The sequence below is a fragment of the Schistocerca cancellata genome, chromosome 8 (genome assembly GCF_023864275.1).
Source record: "Schistocerca cancellata isolate TAMUIC-IGC-003103 chromosome 8, iqSchCanc2.1, whole genome shotgun sequence".
NCBI classification, from domain to species: domain Eukaryota; kingdom Metazoa; phylum Arthropoda; class Insecta; order Orthoptera; family Acrididae; genus Schistocerca; species Schistocerca cancellata.
Window position 1 is genome coordinate 358,980,144 of NC_064633.1, and position 15,762 is coordinate 358,995,905.

The 15,762-nt window shown below is 40.0% G+C and overlaps 1 protein-coding gene across 1 annotated transcript in view; it reads left to right on the top strand.

Annotated features, from left to right (window-relative positions):
• LOC126094653 (cytochrome P450 4C1-like) overlaps positions 1-15,762 on the top strand; it is a 128,365-nt gene that overhangs the window by 35,614 nt on the left and 76,989 nt on the right. Inside the window, exon 2 of the mRNA XM_049909151.1 lies at positions 1,154-1,260. Within this exon, the coding sequence (XP_049765108.1) occupies positions 1,154-1,260 (107 nt within the window). The remainder of the gene's footprint in view (positions 1-1,153; positions 1,261-15,762) is intronic.

Genomic DNA, 15,762 nt, shown 5'->3' on the forward strand with positions numbered 1-15,762 from the left:
TCTTGCGAGCAACTTATTGTGTAGGATGGCCATAATGCAAAATCTGTGTCTACCACATAATTTGGTTGTCATTTCGGTCTTCGATCCATTGGAGACCTAACGAATCTGTTCAGATTAGGTGATTTAGGAGACGGATGGAACTCTGAACTGAGCACAACTCTTAAAATTCCGTACAGGCATTTCCATCTTATTTCGTGACACGGTTTGTGGGATAAGGATGTTATCGATGTGTTTCTTCATATGAATGTACATCTCAATATCATCTAATGTGTTTAATAGTATACCTTTCTTTGCCTTGCGAAGAAAGGTGACTTTTTTTAGTGTTGTCGTTACCAGAACACTTGTATTCTCTGAAGTGTGCACTGCATGCCGAACGATTGGCTACACTTACGTTAACATGTTCCATCTTATTCCGTGACACGGTTTGTGGGTTAAGGATGTTATCGATGTGTTTCTTCATATGAATGTACATCTCAATATCATCTAATGTGTTTAACAGTATACCTTTTTTTGCCTTGGAAGAAAGGTGACTTTTTTAGTGTTGCCGTTATCAGAATACTTGTACTCTCTTAAGTGCGCACTGCATGCCGAACGATTGGCTTCACTTACGTTAACATGTTCTCTAAAACTCGTTTTGAAGTGTGGCCAACATAAAATGCTTCACGACTCACAAATAACTTATAATTAACACAGATATTGATAAAGGGAAGTAACTAAACTTATTTTTCTACTGTTATGTATATAATTATTATGTTTCAGATATCGACATGTATACAATAGTTTGTTGTCCTCTGCCTCAGATGCCGCTAACGATGTGTTCTACACTCGCATACGGGTTTGGCTATAAAACATTTTAAATGTAGCTCAGCGTGTTCAAAAGACGTACTTTAACAAACATTTACAAGCTGCAGAACGCCAAGCATTCATGATTATTTAATTTGTTGATGTTTAGGTTCTGTAGAGGACATGTCGAAAAAATTCAGGGTTAAAATTATTCTGACATTAGAGCATACTAAGTTCATAGAAATATCTTGAGATAAGTAACTAACTGTCGCCAATGAGTGTTTCAGGGTGTGAGACAAATACCTATTTTTTATAGAATTACTTGCTATAATGTGTTGTGGAACTAACATTAAGTTAAACTCGCTTACAGACTTCCTGGCCTACCTGGATCAGATGACCAAGACGTACTGGCCACTGTATCGAGTTTGGCTTGGTTTTCAACCAGACGTACACGTAGTCAAACCAGAGCACATCGAGGTAAGTCGGAATGGACTTACATATTTCATTATGGCTATTCACTGTATCCTTGACAGTCCATGGGGTTCTATAGCCTTGAAATACCTGCCCCAGCAAAATGCCATTAGTTCTTAAAATGAACAACCCCTTATGCATAATTCCAAATTTGTGTCCTCCTACATGGTTTTCTGATCAGTTGCAATGCAATTTGCGACAACTGCTGCTCTTGCAAAGAACACGTATTCAAGTGCGAAACCGTCAGAGTCAGTCGACAGAGATAACTGGAGTGATTACGTTCATAGGAGACTAAAATGGGCCCATTGATTTCAGTAAACTAAATAGAGGTTTCAGAACTAAGCTTCCATAGTGGCTGCAAACGAAAAGTTAATAATCAATGTTCGCTTTCAGTTCGAGTTATGGCAGCGATACATGAAATTTCAGTGCGCAAAATTTGTTTAGAACTGAAGTTGTTTCAGAAGGCAATAGACAGATGCATCGTAGGGAATTACTAGAACAGTCGGAGGAAAATATGGATTACTAAGCACATGTGCTTATGACTGTGATAACAAATAAACGGTAGTAGACATGACACGTAGCCTGGCGAACTGAGAGATGCGTTCCTTTGCTAGATTCTGAGACAGAGGAAAAGACCGCACCGAAGACTTAATGGAATGTTTTTGGATGGATCTAGAGAAGATATAAGAGCTGTATGGGCGCGAATAAATGAAGAAGTCTAGAGGAGGCTTTTGTGTCCCTCTCGTAAACACAATAGTCGATAACCCACAAAGAAACTTAAGCTTCCCCCTACATATGTAGCTAAGATAGTGCTACATTTTGTCCACTCACTTACCACGCACATCAGCAGAAACGATGGGAAAAATTCGTGATGGCGGATATACAGGATGTATCTAAAAGAATCATATGATTTTAAAAAATCATAACTATTATGTTATTTGAGATATGTGCGTGTCGGAAAGAGCAAACTCTGGAATTTTACACAATTACCGATAGCTAGCAGCAGTGTGCGCCCACTTCAATTCTAGTAAAAATGATGTCCGACGACAGAAAGCGTTTTCTGTTCTACGTTTAGCGCAGTGCAGGTTAGTAAAAACTGTTCAACTCGACTTTCTTACAAGGTATGGTGCGGATCCTCGTACGGCACAGAGCGTTATACGATGGCATGAACAATTCCAAGAAACAGGTTGTTTGTGTAAAACCAAATCTCGAGGCCGTCCCCGAGTCTCTGACTCATGTCGAACTCGTGCGCCATAGTTTTGCAACGAGTCCGCAGAAACTCCGTTCGCCGAGCAGCTCGACAGCTCAACATGGCCCCTGATGTCCGTCTGGCGTCTGTTGAGGCAACGTTTACACAAGAAACCATACAAAATTCATCTACTGCAAGCTCTTCGTGAAGGTGACAAACAACAATGCGCGGAGTTCTGTAATTTCGTTCTTGGCAGGATGGAGGATGACAGTTTTCTTCCACACTCAGTGTTTAGTGACGAGGCAACATTCCATTTAAATAGAAAGCTGAATCGTGATAATGTGAGACTACGGGTTTCGGAAAAACCAAATGAAGTTGTACAACATGAGAGAAACTCTCCAAAATTTAATATGTTTTGTGAAGCTTCATGGGAAAGGGTGTGTGGCCCATTTTTCTTAGCCGAGTACACTGTTACAGGAAGCGCAAATCTCGATATGGTTGAGAACTTTCTTTTCCAACAGTTGGAGAATGATTCGATACATTTCACTTACCATCAAGTGATGGTAAGTGAAATTTTTAAATCAAAAGATTACTGAATGATGGATCGGTCGCACTGAATCAAATGATTGAGCCTTACGTTACTGGCCTCCAAGATCACCTGACTGTATGTGATTATATCTTGTGGGGGCTTGTATAAGACTGTTTACGTGCCTGGGTTACCAAGAACAATGATTGAACGGAGACATCGCATCATAGAAGCTGTGAAAGCTGTAACTCAGGACATGCTTTCTGCACGATGGAAACAGTTTGAACACTGCACTTACATTCGCCATGCATCTCAAGGGGACATAGTGAACCTCTATGAAAAGGTATTAAAAACCTTTTGAGTTCCCAGTTCATCAAAAAATAAAATTCATTGTATGTGTTTTAGTTTAAGAAGTTCAGATGTGCCAAATCAGGTGATTCTTTTTGACACACCCTGTAGTACACTAACGCTATTCGGACGCAAGATGGCAGAATATAACTAGTTATCCTGTCTAAAAGTTAAAAGAAATAAAAAAATTAAATGCGCTAATTTACAGTAGCAGTGTGTCCTTAATGGTGTGTCTCAGTGTGTAATGGAGCGAGGTCTGGGTTATTAAAGTGTAGAATGGCCACCAAAACCATATTTTAATTGAACACTTGTAATTATATATATATATGGAGATTGAACAAGTGATGTACAGTCTCAGTCTTTCACTTTTCCGCCCACCCCTCATGTTCTGAAATTGTTTCAGGTCGTCGTGTGAAGATTTCCACTTAGTACATCAAACGTTCGATTCCTATTCACATCGGTTCCTCGATTTGTGCTAACATCACGATTTATCTCATTTGCAATTATTACATGATTTACCACGTCGAATTTGCCTGTCACATTAGTCGTGCGTCGTGGGTTCAAGCCAGAGAGATTTTTTACCTATCAGTTTTCGCAACTTTATTTCAACTATCATTAGGGAAATGAATAGCGACCAGAGGCTGTGTTATGTTTTACGTTACGAAACATTTTGAAATTAAATGCTTCTTGTGTTGTGTTGAGCAATAACATTGTAAATTGTGATCAACTGACAATACGTCTGTATTAGAGCACTGATGAACATCAGTTGGCATTGATTGGTCGACGATAATCATTTACAGTATTCCAGAGTGGGAGGGGCTGGATTGATTCACTTAAAGGATCTACCACGTTATGGTGAGTGGAATGCTGCCTTGGTTTTCAAGGGTTATTCCGAAATTTAGAATATTATTAGCGATGGATAACAAGTAAATATCCTAGTTGACGTCGAAGTAATAATGTGGTATGTTTGGCAGATGGTTTGAATGTGTTGGTCAGATATAAAGATTCGTGATTAGAATCGGAAGGAGATCACTTATGTGGCCAAGGGGATTAGATGACACAGTAAATCGGGAGTTGGGGAAATGTTTTATTTTGGGGACGAGTGAGCTGCGAAATGTGTGTTGGAATCCTTGCTGTTCATGTTGTACTACAATGCCCTTGCAGACACTAATAACAGTAACCTCAATTACCTCTAATGAAATCAGAGAGAAACTGCCTGAATATTCTTCCAGATGTTGATTAGATTTCAAAGTGGTGTCATGATGGGTATTTTGCTTTAAATGTTCAGAAAAGTAAAATTATGCACTTCACAAAATGGAAAAACGTAGTACCCTATGACTATAATATTAAGCAGCTACAGTTGGAATCTGCAACTCATACAAATACCTAGACGTACCACTTTGTAGGAATATGAAGTGGAATGATCACAAGCCTCAGTCGTGACTAAATCAGGCGCTAGATCTCCGTTTATTGGTAGAATACTGGGGAAAGCAAATAGTCTACAAAGGAGACTACTTACAAATCTTACGACCCATTCCAGAATATTGCTCAGTTGTATGGAACCTGTGTTGTATCTCGGGTAGCTACAACAATAATCGTAGACTAGGAAGCAGAAGACAGCTCTGGGTAGGTGGGCTCATTACAAGATATCAATAGACAGTGCTTTAATTCAATAATCAAACACATGTGCTTATCGATTCAGAAGCAGTCATGTAGAACATAGCAAGCATGTCCAATCCCTGAATAAGGAGTTTTGTCAGCTAAACAGTAATCTACCTCTTTAGCTGCTCTGGTTCTCATTGATCTAACTAATTATGACGTCGGCAGTCGCTGTCTCGTGGAGCTGAGTTGTCAAACTGACGAAATAATCTACGCTGATGAACAGGCCCCCTGATCTCTGCTGTCAGTGTCCTGTATGCCATTCCCGAAGAGGCCACTGGTGTTGTGTTCTCTTCTTGCAGAGGGGAGGTGTGGCACTGGATTTGTGTTTACGGCCACACTGGCACCACCCCTGGCGTCCAGAGATATTGACTGTCGCGCTGGTGTTCTTTTGACGGCCAGCACATGAGTGGTGTCGTATGATGACACCACAACCTCTACCAGATATGGTTAACAGGAGATACGACATCACGAATGGTCACAGTTTTATTCGATGTACGGGAGAGTGTCACTGAGATACTGAAGAAACTGAACTGGCAGATTCTTGAAGATGGATGTAAACTATCATGAGAAAGCCAAATTACAAAATTTCAAAAACTGGCTTTAAATGACTCTAGGAAAATACTACAGCCCCTTACTTATCGCTCCTACAGGGATCTTGAGGAGAAGGTTACACTAATTACAACACACACAGAGGCATTTAAACCAACATTCTTCTTGCATATGTTGAAACATCCCCTTTCAACAATTTTACATGACTGTGCTTAAACTGACAGACTGTGCTTAACCTGACAGACTGTGCTTAACCTGACACACAATATTTTTTTTAGCGCAACGCAATCTGACTTTCAGAAATCCCTACAAAGGAATGGCCCTGACTAACATTAACTGTACCTTTCACAAATCACATACCTCACCAAAAATCTCCGTTACTCGAACTACTGTAATACAGCGAGCGCCACTACTGCCATCTAAATAAAAGATTCAAACTGCGGAAGGCACTAACTACTGATAGGCATAGTTAGCAAATGAAAGATGTTAATAGAGAACAAACATTGTATTTACCTTAATAGTCATAATATATATATCAGTTCATAACATCCATTCTTACAAATATCAAAACTCCGCCATTTCTCTCCCCACATCCACCACTGCTGGCGGCTCACCTCCAACTGCACAACGCTATGCGCTGTTAACATCCAGCTGCCGCTGCCCAACACTACAATGGCAGACAACAATGCAAACTAGCCACAGGCTGCACACAGCACAGCCAGTGATTTTCATACAGAGCGCTATGTAACGTTGCCAATAAGAAAATATAAACAGCCTACTTACATAGCCCCCATGCTCCCCACAAAAAGTTTTACAAATTGTTTTGGCCAGTGGCCAATAATGATTTGATAAAATTTTTCATAATTACACTAACAAAGATATCCAATGCACACACTTATTGATATAATGTTGGTCAAAAGCTAAAATTTTCTCACAGTCCATAAAGACAGTCCTGATCATTCATCACAGTGAAACTGCCGTTTCTTTTCTCAAAGTCTGAGCAGTAAAAGACAATGCACATGGAAGTAGTGGATTTTCATGCAGTCTTGAAGAAGTAGTGTTGTCCTTCCAACGGAAAGACAGTGCCGACTCTTGACATGCAGACAGGTAATGGGCCACCACAGAGCAAACCCACAGCAGAGTCATTCGAACTTTTGAAGAATATTAGTAGGTAGGTCATCACAGAGCAGACCCACTGTAGTCCTGGTAGAGATTACGGTATTGGTGGGCCACCAGAGATGCAGACCCACTGCAGTCCTTGTCGAAATAATGATATTGGTGGGTCATCAAAGGTGTAGACCCACTGTAGTCCTTGTAGAGATGATGGTCACCAGCCATCTGCTGCAACTGTGCAGGTGCACAATCACCATCGAAGAGTCTTGCAGAGAAGATAGCAAGTCCATAAACCACCACTTGTACACTCACGAAGTTTTTGGAATTGTTCTTAGAACCAGCAATGCTGTTATCCAGTCCCTTGCTGAATTAGTAACACACGTGCAAACACTAACAGTCCCAACTTCTTACGTATTGTGCATTACTATGACCAACAGAAATGTGTGCAGTGAAATGAATGCTTACACGTTACTTAATTTGATGAACTGGTGTCAATTACAATATTATAACATGAGAATACAATTACAAAGGTACAAAATACATCATTAAAGAACATAACAATACAGATAACATTTGTAGTACAGGCTTTACAACAGAATAGAAATAAACATATACATCAGTGTTATAGGAATTATGACATAAGTAAATACATAAAAGATCAGAAGAACGTTTGAAACATCACCTTCACATATGAGCAACAAAACAGAATAAATAATGTCTAAACATCCTTACAAAGTAAATAAAAGAGTATTAGAAAAAGTCTACAACATAGCTCTCATCAGCTAAACACATAAAGACAGGAAAAACACAAATACACAAGGGTACACAAACATATAGAGGGATGACACAAAAGGAAAGGACAGGGTTTGTTTTACTGCAGTATTTTGCAAGGAGATCTCCCTTCGTTCATCATTATTCCCAAAAGTCCTATCTAAGCCTGCTTTCTGTATTCTGTTCACATCCTCTGTCAAAAATAGTTTTTCTCCATTGTACAGTATCCTTTTTTTTTGCCAAACCATTTTCTGATAGCTTCTCAATGCATTTCTGATAAATTCATCATAGTTAGTTTCTTATATAGTCTACCCCCTGTTAAGCTAACTTAAATCTACTGAGCTCAGATATATATATGCCAAGGGACGAGGCAATGCAGCAGCACATAAAAAATTAACACAAACAGCAATGTAAAAAAATGGAAAATTGCAAAGCAAGCTACAGTAAATCTAAATTACCAAGCAATGCAACATTACAACTAATATGAGCCAATGTGCAGCAACAAGAAAAATAAATCAGTAGTAGAACTAGCTTAACAGAGTAATACAAAGTGAAATTTAGTAGCACTATGCCTGGCAAACAGCAGCAGCAGAAGTATTAACTTATATCTAAACATGACATAGCTCAAGCAGAAAAAATATTACAGTAAAAACAACAATGCAGATAAGGAAAATGTATATTCACATCTTAATGTCTATGTAATTAAAGTGGTGCACCACAAAAACTAATTGTACAAAAAAAATTACCAAGAACTTGAAAAGAAAATTATAGATGCTGTTACTGTTATTAATCCCTTCTTATTGTTCTCTCCATTCCAAGAGCTCCTTTTTCGAAGAATGTGGATCAGAAAATAATTATTTAATAAATCTGTTGACAGAAAGTGTTCACATTAGCAGATGCATTTAAGTTTATTTTATAAAACCAATGCTGCAACACAGCTGGAAAACAGGTATCAAATGAAATAAGCAATTACGCAAACCAAAGCATAAAAACATCATTCAATAGCTATGTGGCATTTCGTAAGTCAGTAGCTCTCAACTCTCATAGAAAGACACTTGTCATAATTAGGTGTGCAGATGTACGAATATTTCCCATCAATTCATAAGCATTTCAGTAATTAGCACAAAGTACGAGTAATCATATGTTTTCAAGTAATGAGCGTCTCATATTTGCGATGCTTTCTACAAAGGAATGTCAATAGCGAGGTTAATGGTCTCTTTTTTTTCTCCACCTCTGCCTCTGAAAGGCACACACACTATTGGCTTTCTTTTGTCAGACGACTACCTCTCAGCTGGGCGCCCAAAACGCATTATGTCAAGGTCACTTACCTTTCTTACTGAAATATTTATGACAGCTGTTTCCGCTACAGTGACAGTCTCATATAAAAATATTTCATAGGTCAAGAATTTGCGTTACAAATCTGTAGAAACCAAATGCTATTGATATAACAGTGTCCAAAAAATTTTCGTCGGCATTGTGATACATTCACGCATTTACATACATTTCATAACTCTTAAAGTACGATTCTTGGTTTCCAACATCCTTTTCATAAATCAGAGTCCCTAACCACTATTCATTACTCCTTACCTTACTACACATATACATATTCGTCGGCACTTTTTCAATATTTCATCTTAATAAGTACGTAGCATAATCAAATTCCTCATATAACATCGGATTATTGGTCATAAACATACTTCAACAGCACAATACACATCGTCGTCGTAAAAATAACATCATAACATCTCAGTCAAATCTCAAAATCGTCGTAGCTTCCTCCAATAATTAAAAAAAATTCTGTGCTCATGTCAAAAGTGTCATCTGCCTCAAACATACACTCCTGGAAATTGAAATAAGAACACCGTGAATTCATTGTCCCAGGAAGGAGAAACTTTATTGACACTTTCCTGGGGTCGGACACATCACATGATCACACTGACAGAACCCCAGGCACATAGACACAGGCAACAGAGCATGCACAATGTCGGCATTAGTACAGTGTATATCCACCTTTCGCAGCAATACAGGCTGCTATTCTCCCATGGAGACGATCGTAGAGATGCTGGATGTAGTCCTGTGGAACGGCTTGCCATGCCATTTCCACCTGGCGCCTCAGTTGGACCAGCGTTCGTGCTGGACGTACAGACCGCGTGAGACGACGCTTCATCCAGTCCCAAACATGCTCAATGGGGGACAGATCCGGAGATCTTGCTGGCCAGGGTAGTTGACTTACACCTTCTAGAGCACGTTGGGTGGCACGGGATACATGCGGACGTGCATTGTCCTGTTGGAACAGCAGGTTCCCTTGCCGGTCTAGGAATGGTAGAACGATGGGTTCGATGACGGTTTGGATGTACCGTGCAATATTCAGTGTCCCCTCGACGATCACCAGTGGTGTACGGCAAGTGTAGGAGATCGCTCCCCACACCATGATGCTGGGTGTTGGCCCTGTGTGCCTCGGTCGTATGCAGTCCTGATTGTGGCGCTCACCTGCACGGCGCCAAACACGCATACGACCATCATTGGCACCAAGGCAGAAGCGACTCTCATCGCTGAAGACGACACGTCTCCATTCGTCCCTCCATTCACGCCTGTCGCGACACCACTGGAGGCGGGCTGCACGATGTTGGGGCGTGAGCGGAAGACGGTCTAACGGTGTGCGGGACCGTAGCCCAGCTTCATGGAGACGGTTGCGAATGGTCCTCGCCGATACCCCAGGAGCAACAGTGTCCCTAATTTGCTGGGAAGTGGCGGTGCGGTCCCCTACGGCACTGCGTAGGATCCTACGGTCTTGGCGTGCATCCGTGCGTCGCTGCGGTCCGGTCCCAGGTCGACGGGCACGTGCACCTTCCGCCGACCACTGGCGACAACATCGATGTACTGTGGAGACCTCACGCCACACGTGTTGAACAATTCGGCGGTACGTCCACCCGGCCTCCCGCATGCCCACTATACGCCCTCGCTCAAAGTCCGTCAACTGCACATACGGTTCATGTCCACGCTGTCGCGGCATGCTACCAGTGTTAAAGACTGCGATGGAGCTCCGTATGCCACGGCAAACTGGCTGACACTGACGGCGGCGGTGCACAAATGCTGCGCAGCTAGCGCCATTCGACGGCCAACACCGCGGTTCCTGGTGTGTCCGCTGTGCCGTGCATGTGATCATTGCTTGTACAGCCCTCTCGCAGTGTCCGGAGAAAGTATGGTGGGTCTGACACACCGGTGTCAATGTGTTCTTTTTTCCATTTCCAGGAGTGTACTTTAAAAATCGTGATCCCATACCAAATATATCATTCAAAGCTTTCATAATATCACAATGTGTCCGAAAAAATACGAACAGTTCACAAAGTACAGACAAAATACAATTTCGTAAGTGTGAAGTTATCCAACGGTGTAATTACGTAAACATGTGTCACTGACGTAGTAAAGAAATGTTTATCTCTCAGTTAAATGATCAGATAGCTGTGTAATTTGTGTTAGAGAAATATGTGTAAAGTTGTATAAGCAAATACCATATTAGCTAGGGCTCCTTGTGCTTGCCAAACACATGATACACAACGTAAGCGTGTACCCCCCTTAGGATTAATGTAATTATACCCTCAGGTGTTACAGATTACAGCAATGGAATGAAATGTATCACAGAAAACTTTCTTTGTATTTCAAAAATCTTGAAAAATAAATGGTTTAAGTACAAAATTAAGCACTCAAATGCGTGTCCTGTAGTGCTAAATGTGCATCTTGTTGTAAGATAATCTCTGTGGAAGTGTCGCAGTTATTTTCCTCCGAAAGCTAAGTTCTACAGAAGCCAATGTACTTACCTCATGATAAACAAAAGTGAAATGCTGTGTGTATAAATATCTTAGTTATTACGCTTATTATTGTGATGAAGAAATTACTGTGCTGTAACGTATTGTTGTGCTACGGAAACGGCTGTCTCATTGTGGCTATACCACAAAAGTTACTACTAAAACATGTTTTACTTTCCAGAATAATTCAGAAAAACTGTGCAGATATGAAACAGAAACACCGCAAACAGATTCTAAGTCTGACAAAGCATACTAGTAATGTAAAGTGAAAAGTTATATGGCAAAGACAAAGTTAAATAGCAGATTATTTTTCAATAAACGGTTTTACATGTGAAATTTGGTGTAAACCTTTACTCTTCCTAGTACGTAGAGTTTCATCTTCAACGCAATTATCATGTGGTATACGTCGGATTCTGTAAGGTCCATTGTAAACTAGAAGGAATTTGTGACTCAAGTGTTTCTTCTTATGTGACAATGAATGAGCTTTAATGACAGCTTTCTGACCAATATATAATTTCTTTGCATCTGCTTTACCGTTTAGTTTTCTCCTTTTGTTTGCTGCAGATTTTATATTTTTAAGAGCCAAATCAATTATGTCTTTGTGTCGAAGTTTACGTGTATTCGGCAAAAGTACAAGCTCTCTGATTCTGTTCGGTGGTTCTTCATTCTTCAGTACAAGAGTAGGTGGTAAAGCAGTGTAGTCATGAGGCATTTCATTCAGCACGTTTTGAAATAAGTGTAAATATCTGTCCCAATGCTGATGCTTTCTGTGACAATAAAGTCTGCAAAGCTTATTGATTTCTTTCATAATCCGTTCGGAGGGGTTACAATGTGGTGAGTACAATGAAATAAAAACAGGTTTGATTTTATGATTCCGAAGCATGCGTGACCAAACAGCAGATCTGAATTGCGGGCCGTTATCTGAAATGACTTTAGCAACATGGCCAACTTCACGTAAGAAATTTTTAACAAAGGCGTTGGATACAGACCGTCCAGTGGCTTTACGTAACGGAGTGAAAGAAACAAATTTTGAAGTAAGTTCAACAGCGACTAGAACGTACGAAAATCCATTCGATGTTCTGACAAGGGGTCCCAAGAGATCAACAGCAGCAAATTCTTTTAATTTAGAAGGAATAATAGGAAACAACGGAGCACGATGTGAGATAGTAGATGGTTTCGCCTTTTGACAAAGTTTACAAATAGACAAGACTCTTCGAATTCGCTTTTCTATATTGTTAAAATAACAAGTCGTTCGAAGAATATGATAACATTTTCGTGGACCAAAATGTGCGTAGCTGAGATGAATGTACCAAATGAGCTTATTAACAAAATCGTCTGGAATGCAAAGTACCCATAGCTTGTCATCAACAGTGCAGCGTTTGAAGAGTATGTTGTTTCTAACCAGGTAATAATGCCGAATCTGAGTGTGTGTCTTTTCATACCATATACTTTTGATGTCTTTCCAAATCGGATCTTTATCTTGTTCATGAGCAATGTCCTTTAAAGATGTGGTGATGAAGTTTTCAAAGGCGACTTTCTGAATGTAAAGAATACTGAAATTTTTCTCGAGGTTGCGTTCTGTGTTACTTTTCTCAAGCCCAGCCAGTGCGCGTGACAGTGCGTCCGCAACAATGTTCTCCTTGCCGGGAATGTAGACTACTGTGAAACGGAATTCTTGCAGAAACAATGCCCAACGTTTTAACCGGTCATGATTTAATTTTGAAGACATAAGGAACTGTAATGCACGATGATCACTGTATACTTTTACGTGCTTACCAGAAAGAAAGAAACGGAATTTGTTAAATGCCCAAACGATAGCTAAAGCTTCTAATTCAGTAACGGAATAATTTTTTTCAGATTTTGTTAGCACTCGGTTAGCAAAACCAATGGTTTTCTGAATGGTAGTGTCATTTTCAATGGCTTCTTGAAATAAATGGGCACGAAGACCGACTTTAGAAGAATCCGTGCTAAGGCAGAAATCTTGTGACAGATCTGGATGTGCTAGTATTGGCGCGTTAAGTAGCGATTCTTTCAAAGAATTGAATTCCAACTGTGCTTGTTCGTCCCAGTTCCAAATAGTATTTTTTACAGTGAGGGAACAAAGTCTTGGTGTAACAAGAATTTGCATATTCAGAAAACAACGGTAAAAATTTACGAGACCTAGAAAACTGCGGACTTGTTTTTTTGTGGATGGAACTGGAATGGCTCTGATTGCTTCTAACTTTTCAGGATCCGGCTGAATGCCTTCAAAAGAAATAATATGTCCCAAAAACTTCACCTTTGTCCTACCGAATTCAGACTTTTCCAAGTTAACTGTAATTCCAGATTCTGCAAAAATACGTAACAAACTGTTGAGGATGGGATTATGTTGTTCCCATGAAGCTTCTGCTATTAGAATATCGTCCACATATAAGGTGATGTGACGTTTTAAGAACTCAGGTAATATGGAATTTAGCCCGCAAATGAATGCTGCTGAAGAAATGTTCAAACCAAAAGGAAGTTTCCGAAACTGATAACAAACGCCGAAACAAAGGAAAGCTGTGTATTTTCTACATTCTGGATGAAGTTCGATCTGATAAAAGCTGGATCTGGGATCAATGGAAGACAACACTTTCACACCATTAAAATTTTGAAGAAGTTCTTCCATCGTCTGCGGCCTGTCTGTTTCAGGAATGATGATAGTATTGATTTGTCTCGAATCTAAAACAAGCCTGATCGATCCATTTTTCTTCTCAACAACATGTAATGGGTTGTTATATGAGCTTACTGCAGGCTCAATAATGCCCTCATTAAGCATAGATTGTATTTCTGTTCTAACACGGTCCCTATAATGCGCCGGAATTACGTATGGTCTAACACAAAATTTAGTATGCTCACGAACACGAAATTGGTATTGAAATCCCTTGATTGTTCCTGTTTTGTGAGTAAAAAATTTTGGAATGTGCTTGTAAAATCTCAAAAAGGTCCTGCCTATCAGTGCCATTACAATTCTCAATTGTTTGAATTTTATTCTGAATTAACTCATTAATTTCAAATATGCCATCGATGTCATCCCTGTCAGTACTTGCAGAGTGATTGTTAGTGTCTAGTTCCGTAGAAAATTCCGAACTGTTGTGTAACAGAAGGTAAAACCGATTAATTTCCTCGTCATGGATTGAGAGCCAATCTTCAAATTTCAAATCAATTAACGTACTTTCTTTCTCTAAACTTATTTCAGCATCGTGAAAGCTTAAAATTGCTTTGTATTCATTCAAAAAGTCTACTCCCAGTATAATTTCCGTCGACTATAATGGAACAATAAGGAAGTTCATAGAGAAGCTGTGGCTTTGGCAAAAGAATTCTAAGTTGGTTTGTTGGCGTACATCTACACTTTTTCCAAAGATTGCACCTTGTAATTTAATCTTACGTAACGGAAGTGTGGGGCAATCGTTCGATTTGCTGCACTTGCTAAAAGCTGTTTCACTAATTACTGAAATGGGACTGCCAGAGTCAAGTACTGCCGTAAATTTTATGTCATTTACTGTAATGTGAATCACAGGATATGCAATGTTGTTATGTTTTACGTCGTGTTCCTGGAGTAAGATGTCTCTAATGTCTTTCATTCTTACATAATTACTAGCTACGGCAGCTGCGTCGTCAGTTTCGTAAGTACATGTTGTGGCTGCCAGTGGTGTGAGTCATTGCCTATTGTCTCTTTGTTGGTGCGCGTCGTTATTGGGATTTGGAGACCTAACTTCTACAAATTCACCGTGACGAGAATCCCGCCAGTTCTGATGCAGTTCAGGTCTGTCGTTACGATCATATCGTCTGTCGTCATGTCGGTAGATTCCATAGTTTCTTTCTTGTCGGTCATGTGGTGGAGAATTTCTCCCTGAGTCGTAACTGCGCGCTGGACCTTTGCGTCTAAAGTTATTCTGTCTCCATTGATAATAATTCTTTTGGTTCCCATATTGTCTGTTTCTCTGATTGTCTCTGTGATAGTCATTACCGCGGAGAGGTGATCTTTCCCTGTAATTATTACTACTCTGCCAACGGTTGTCATACGGGTGGTGTCTGTTTTGGTCACGATTTACGTTATAAGAATAGCCTTGTCATGTATTATTTCTGTCATCGCGGAATTGTGACAGATGTGACCTGTAATTGTTGTACTCCTGTTTTCGCGTTCCGCGATTGTCAGTGTCAATTTCCAGTTCTTGTAACAGTCCCTGAAAAGCTTCAATGTCGTCTTTGCAACGTCCTGCTAAAATAATATGTCGTAAATGTTCAGGCAGTTTGATTAAGCAAATGCGGATGAGTTCTGAGGGGCTGTATGGGTTTCAAAGATACTGATTCTTATGCAACATGTCTTCAAAATATTTCATAAGACTGGAAAATTGAGATTGTTCGAAACGTTTCATCATTATGATGCCATGTTTTACTCGGTCTTGTGTAGCTTGAGACCAACATGCTGAGAGGAAGGCATGATAAAATTTCCTTCACTGTGACAATCGTGAATGACCGATCGCATTCTTACAGCTGGTTCATTCTCTAAATAGCCACACATA